The 6,990-nt window shown below is 49.1% G+C and overlaps 1 protein-coding gene across 2 annotated transcripts in view; it reads right to left on the reverse strand.

Annotated features, from left to right (window-relative positions):
- The window catches only part of STOX2 (storkhead box 2), a 143,309-nt gene extending 139,092 nt beyond the window's left edge, over positions 1-4,217 (reverse strand). The window contains exon 1 of one of the 2 annotated variants that reach the window (XM_030450012.1): positions 3,863-4,217. In XM_030450012.1, coding sequence (XP_030305872.1) covers positions 3,863-4,217 — 355 coding nt within the window. Of the gene's footprint in view, positions 1-3,722; positions 3,805-3,862 lie in introns of those variants that run through there. The other variant, XM_030450020.1, reaches the window with a different exon arrangement.
- Positions 4,218-6,990: the final 2,773 nt, after the last annotated feature.

Below are 6,990 nucleotides of genomic sequence, written 5' to 3' on the forward strand. Positions count from 1 at the left end.
CTGCATTCCCTGTACCCTTGTATTCCTACCCTAGTTCACAGTAGCATCTAATTTTACAATCCAAGAGTTGAATCTTTGGACTCTGGAATCTCATAGGGATTTTAATCTATTTACTTTCTAGCTCAGACACACCTGTATCAAGCATACTAGGTTTGTCCAGTCCCTGTTAACTACATACTACACTTTCAGGAGCACCTCATTATCAAGCCAAGGTGACTTAAATGTGCAAAGATTATTCAGTGCTGAGTCTCCTCCTGGTTTACATTTTACAATCCCAGCAGCAGGAAACATGCTGTGCATATTAGATGTTTAGTACTCCCACCTCCTCACCAGCTACTTTTTCCTCCAGTTATTAACTCCATGGCCATCACAAACCATTACTCATCTGACCAGCCTAGGCCCTGGACCACAATGAACAAGAAATGTCAGCAACGCTAGCAGTGGTTTGAAAGTCAGGCTGCACTCATCATTTCTGGGCAATGCTGGCACTTAAGGATGCAGGTGCAGGAAAGGATTGTCCAAGGCTCTCCAGTACCCATGCATGGAGGTCATGCAGGGGAAAAGAGGAGGCACTTCTGTCCCTTGTTCCCTACCAAGCAGCAGTGGCAGGTTGAGAAGTTTTCTCCACACTGCCCTGGAGCAGGCAGCTTGTCCTCCAGACACCCAGTCCCAGTCTGGCTCCAGGGGCAGGTTGGGCAGAAAGCCACTCCTGACTTTCTGCAAGCAGCCAGACAGGCAAGAAAATAACCAAAAGAACTGACCCCACTGCATTGCTTGGGTACCCCCATGGCCCTGGGGTGCACTGTAAGACACCCCCCGACTTAGGTCCATGCACCCCCTCATGGCTATGCCTGGCCCCTATTCCCACCACAGCTCTGTCTGGGCCAGAGCAGAAGGAAACAGAAGCTTCACCTTCATCAAAAATACCATACCCCTTTTTACCCTTGACCTCATCAGTTATTTATTAACAGTAGTAAAATATTACTGTTCTGCACCCCCCAGCAAACAGGGTTTTTTTCCTCTTAGCCACATAGCCACTACTTTTTTTTTTTTCAAAGCTGAATAGCATGGGAACTTTCTGTCTGTAGGTGTAATGTTTGCTGCGTTAAAACTACAAAGTGGAGAATAAAGTGTGAGAGAGCTCCTAAGTAAGTCACAGCTCCCAAGTAAGTCACACACATTAGGCACCTAATTATGTTGAAAATACAATTACACACATTTAAGCAGATGCTCATGCCCATGGGCCAGGCCCGTTACTTTGACCATACTTTAACTACCTAACTTTACAGTCAGTACAAGCTGAATCTACTTAGATACAAAACCTGAATTATCAAGCTGGGTGTGGAAAAATGACAGTGAAGAAAATACAAATCAATTAGTTGCTCCCATCTCACTTAGCACACCTAAGGACAGTGCACAACAGGCAAGACTCCAGCAGGTCCCAGTTCCTCTTTCATAGCCTTTAATCAAATACCTAGAGGCATTTGCTATTTTGAAAGTCAATTGAAAACTTTTGGCTCCAGTCTTTTGTAAATTCGCAGTGAAGATAACCCCCCAAGGAATGCATGTTATTTACACATTAGCAAGCTTACTTATTAACGCAAACTTCTAGTAAAAGTTGTGTTTCTGTACTTGAAAACAGGCCACAAAGACCTGTTTACATTCCTTGTCTGGCTTTAACAATGTCAAGGTCGGAGCTCACCCTTCCATAGCCCTCCTGAACCACGGGATGAGGAATGTCTCCTGATGGATAGAGTCCAGAAACACCCCAAAAATCCAACACTGACCCTTACACTGCATCAATACACAATAGTGTCCATTCAAAAGCTCTTCATCTTCAGCCCAATTGGAGCTGAAAAGCCCATGCAAGCTACACTGAGCAGCTAGCTCTAACCACTGCCCCTATCTCTACACTTACCACCACACTTTGTTCCAAAAGCAAAGGATTTAACAGCCTTGGTGGGAAGCAGCATACAGGTTTTCTCTCCTTGTTTTGCTGGCCTTGAACAGCTGCTCCATCCAAACCTCCACCATTGCGCAAACCATAGATCACAGAATGTTTAGGTTGGAAGAGATCTCCAAGATTTAACACCACAGTCAACTACTAAACCATGTCCTTAAGGACCGACTACCCATCTTTTTATTCTCCTCTTAATATTGGCAGAATGCAGAAAGCTTTTCTATCATCAGAATGTGATTTACCACCTGTTTTCCAGCACTGTTTTTTCATCAGAGGTTCAGAGAAAATTTCACTATAATGAGGAAAAACAAAACCATGAGCTCATTTTCAAACAGGCAGCTTGTCCTGAGCTTCTCTCTCAGTAAGGAATAAATGGTACTATTTGAATGTTTAAAGGGGAAATACAGAGTGACAGAGAACTGCCTAAAACCTGTGTGAGATGCAAGGCTGCTAAGGAACAGAAGTGATCAGACTCTGCCTCGCCTATTCCAGAAGGAGAGTGACAGCTAAAAACATTAAAAATTGCGAAGGAAACTGAGAAACACTGATTATTCATGCTCCATTCTTTGCAGGAATCTCTACTCAACTAATTTTTTAAAAGAAATGCACAAGAGCATCCAGTCTAATGATCTGAAACACCCAGTGCACAGAGAGCACCTCTAATTCTGTGACCTGTTCCAAGTGCCCTCTGTGTAAGACACTGATGATAGAAGCTGCATGTAAGAAAAAGACAATTTGCCTCAGCATCACCATTGCAGTGACCATGGGAAGCAAAGAGACCTTCCCAGAAGTAAAACAAATCCTCACAATTTGTCTTCTCTCATAAGAGAAGCTGTGACTTTCAAGTTATGAAGGTTTCAAGTTACCTTACATCATAAGGAAAACTCCAGTTCTGTTGTTCTTCACACCTCCTCAGTACCTACACCAAATAGCTACAGCTTTATTTCTTAGAGGTCTGGAGTTTTTTTAGTGTCAAAATAAGCACTGCAAGCACTTTTGCTCTCCATCCTAGGATGTTGGGCTTTTTTTCGTTTGTTTCCTGAACATGTGCTCCTGAAGAAAACTCAGGAGCACATGTGCTCATTTCTAGGCCTCACTGCACACTGGCAGGACTCCCTTGGGGGATCACACCCTAACATGAATCTTCAGCCCACCATGGCATACAGACGACCATTCACTGTTTCAGGAGCCACACACCTTGTACCACAAAAAAACCCCATACATTCCTATTTCCTACTACTACTTCTTACTATGGAAGATGCCTTCCCAGCAGTACTGTGACACAAGTTTGAGCTACCAAGTAGATCCAAATATAAAGCAAAATAGTGGTTTAGCAAGCCAAGAGATGCTAAAATTAACTTTTAAAACTTCTAATCCTATTAATAATTATTTTAAACGAACTTACTATAACCTTAATTAAAAGCTTGCACTCTATGTAAATGTTAGGAGGACTTCCCAAATTGTGCAAAGGTCTGGCAGCTCAAGGAGGCTGCGGGATTCCTCCGCAGGGAGAGGCCCCGGGAGACAGCAAGCCGCAGCAGCTGACCCACAGCGGGACAGCGGCATTTCACCCTGCAAGGGGGACATTCTAAAATTTACAATTTATGGTTTTAAACCCGCCCTTTGGAGGAGAGTGGGGAACGCACTTCTCCAACCCGGCCCCACAGGTGTCGCCGGCAGCCCTTCTGCCGAGCCCCGGTTACTGGCAGCGCATCCTTGCAAAGCCGCCGGTCCCGGCCCGGCTCGCTCCTTTCGCACTCACCCACTTTCGGGGACGCAAACCCCGCGGCGGGTAGGGGGGATGGGAGGGCCTCCCCTTTCCTCCCCTGCACGACCACGGCGGCCGCTCCGGGGGCAGCTCCGCCCGGGGCAGAGAGAACCCCGCGCCCCGGCGGCACCTACCCAGGCACTTGATGTGGAAGCCGCTGGGGGGCTTGAGAGAGCGGCGCGCCCAGCCCTGCCGCAGCACCTCCAGGTGCTCCTCCTTGCCCTGCACCAGCAGCACCTGCTCGTCGATCCATCCCAGGAAGAAGGTCTCGGCCACCGCCGCCGTGGCCCGCCGGTCCCAGAAGTGCTGCATATTCTCCCGCTTGAAGTCCGCGAAGATCTCGTAGCCGATGCGGTGGCGGCCCAGCTCTGCCGCCGGCCCCGCGCCGCCGCCCCCACCGTCCCCCGGCCGCCCCCCGACCGCGGCGTCTAGGACGATGGCCAGGGAGTGCGGGGCGATCTGCAGGCACCGCTCCGCCCTGCGCGGCATGGCCGCTCACCGCCCGCCGCCGGGCATGGGCAGGGGTAAAGGCAGGGGCAGAGGCACGGGCAGGGACATGCCTTCCCGCGGCCGCGCTGCCTCCCGCGCCCGGCTGTCCGCGCTCCGCACCGCTCCGCCCCCGCCGCGGCGGAGCCCGTCCCGCTCCGCCCCCGGCACTCCCACGGCACGGCGCGGCCCGGTCCGCATCAGCTCCCCGAGCAAGAGACGGGATCCCGCGGGTGGCGGTCCCGCAGCGGGCAGCGGCCGCCGCCTCCCGGCCGGGCAGCCCGTACCCCCTCGCCCCTAGCACGGGAACGGGAACACCAGCCCCAGAATCGAAACGAGCCCGCTGGGGATCCCGGTCGGTGGTGTAAGGCTTCCAGGCACCCCCGGGTGCGGGACACCTCACCCTCCCTTCCCCTTGTGAAACACAGGGGCGTCCCCAGCCACTTCCCGATGATCCCAGCAAGTCTCACAGGCGTTATACTCGTGCTTCGTCCAGTGGTTACACAGCTGTAGGTAAAACACCGAATTTATTCTTCACTGTGCAAGTGGCGAGACGTTGGAAGAAGTTGGCAAAGGAAGTTGTGGCTTCCCCCTCCCTGGAAGTGTCCAAGGCCAGGTTAGATAAGAGCTCTGAGCAACCTGGTCTAGCGGGGGCTGTCCCTGCCCACGCTGAGAAGGTGGAACTAGGTGATCTTTGAGGTGCCAAACTGTTCTATGATTTAATGAAAATACCAAGTGAGCAACACTGACTCCACTGTGTCAAAGTTTTCCCACTGCATCGTTTTGGGATTTCATCCAGTGTTGTCTAGGCACGATATTAAGGAAGGGCAAATTTACCAGCATCCCAAAGAGTTATACAAGGAGACAATTTTACCAAAGAGGAAATCAGAGATAAATTATCCTGAATGACTGTGAATCATTTCAAGTCAGGAGCCAAGCTTATTTAAACTGTCTGGTAATTGTCTAACCATTTCCCAAGTACCCAGCACAGAAAGATCTCAGGATGCCCCTTGCTTCATCCAGCAATAGTTTTGATGGTGCTGTTGTCAATATTTCAAAGGAGCACTTTCACATTGCCATTCAGCGTAAAGCTTTGCAAAAGGACCCCCCAGCATCCTTATTGTTCTCCAAAATGCTTCCCAAAGTTCACCTGAGCCATTGATTACCTGTTAAAAGATCTAGTCTTAGAGTGTTGAAACTACTGTCATGATCTTGTCATACTCATGTTACTCTTACCTTGTGCCTTCCTCCTCTCTGCATTATATCAGCCTTTTATCTTGCCCATCATACTTGCACTTCAGTTCTCCTGGGCAGGGCTCACCCCTGTGTTGCCTTTGTGTGGAGCACATCACACTGACATCTCAACTGCTGATTAGAGCCACCAGGTAACTGAAGGGCTTTGTTGGGGTTTTCAGTTTTTATCCCTACCTGCAGGAACAAAGGAGCCAAATTAAGCCTTTTGGCTTTATAGGTTTCTTCACAGGATATGTACTGAGCACTTAGGTGCAAGGCCCCACACTTCGCCTACAGCCCCTGAAATCCCAAGTGCTAGCTGAATCCATGATCTTTCTTCTGCCTCTGAAAATAATCATCACAGCATGCCTGGAAGCCTTCAGTCATAGCACTGTTGTTGTTCTCTCCATTAGCTGAGCTCCTTTTCCTTTCAATACTAATTTCTGAAGCAATGGTGCGGTCAAACATGCTATGCAATCATTTTCCTCCCCTTGCAAGGCATTTGCAGTAATACTTTCAGGCTGTCAACATCTTCCCTACCCCTGGCTTGTTCTCCTGTAAAGGCTGGTCCTCAGCTTGCTAATCCTCTCCCACTCTGCTTTCATCACCTCTTCCCTTGAGCTTCTTCATGCCTCTCCCCAATGCTAGCAGGCTGGTCCTCCTTCCCTCCTTTCCTCCTTCTCTCCTCCCCTCTTTCCCTCCCTCCCTCCCTCCCTCCCTCCCTCCCTCCCTCCCTCCCTCCCTCCCTCCATCACCATACTTCTCCTCTCCTCAGCTTGTGCACATGAAACGTCTCACACAAATGTAAGGACAGGGCAGGGAAAGAGAGCATGCCATCATTTCTCCAGAACACATTGTATGGAGCAGTGATTGTGGCACAAATCAAAACCCACCATGTGCTGGGGTTCAGGGGCTGTCCCCATAAAAACCAGTGCCAGGATTGCCTGAGAAAGGCTTGAAGTTCCCAGTTAAGAGGCTTTGTTTCAAGGGCCTGGGGAAAGGCTGTGGACAGGTAGGTACTGCGTAAGGTGTTCATCCATCACTATTCCCTTTTTTCCAGTCTCCTTACTGATTCAAAGAATTTATTATTTTTGCCTCAGAATTTTTTAGGTTTTGGTTTATTTTGGTTTATTTATGTTCTGTTGTTTGCCAGTTTGGGGTTGAATAGCACTTCCTTCCTTTTTTATTTAATCTTACTTTAAGGGATTTCTCCCAAGCAGTCAAGATCTACAGCCAGACTAAAGCCAATCTGGTATTTCCCAGTATAAATATGTCAGAAAAGAGCCTACAGTCTTTTTAAAGCCAAGTAGTGAGAGCAGGTGAAGTGGAATTCCTAAAGTGCCTCTGAAGTGTTTGGAAAGGTAGAACTTTGCCCTTCTAGTGGGGCAAACCCCCTGAAGATTGAGACACTTCTCTTTGAAATGCACCAGTGGCTGCAGGAGGTCCTCAGCAAAGCACCTTATTTATTCTAGGTAGGAGCAGAAAGCCAAACAAACCTGCTGGAGCTGTGCTCTCCAGCTGCCTGCACAGCCTGATCTGGAGC

Source organism: Calypte anna, chromosome 4A (genome assembly GCF_003957555.1).
Source record: "Calypte anna isolate BGI_N300 chromosome 4A, bCalAnn1_v1.p, whole genome shotgun sequence".
In the NCBI taxonomy this organism is placed as follows: Eukaryota; Metazoa; Chordata; class Aves; order Apodiformes; family Trochilidae; genus Calypte; species Calypte anna.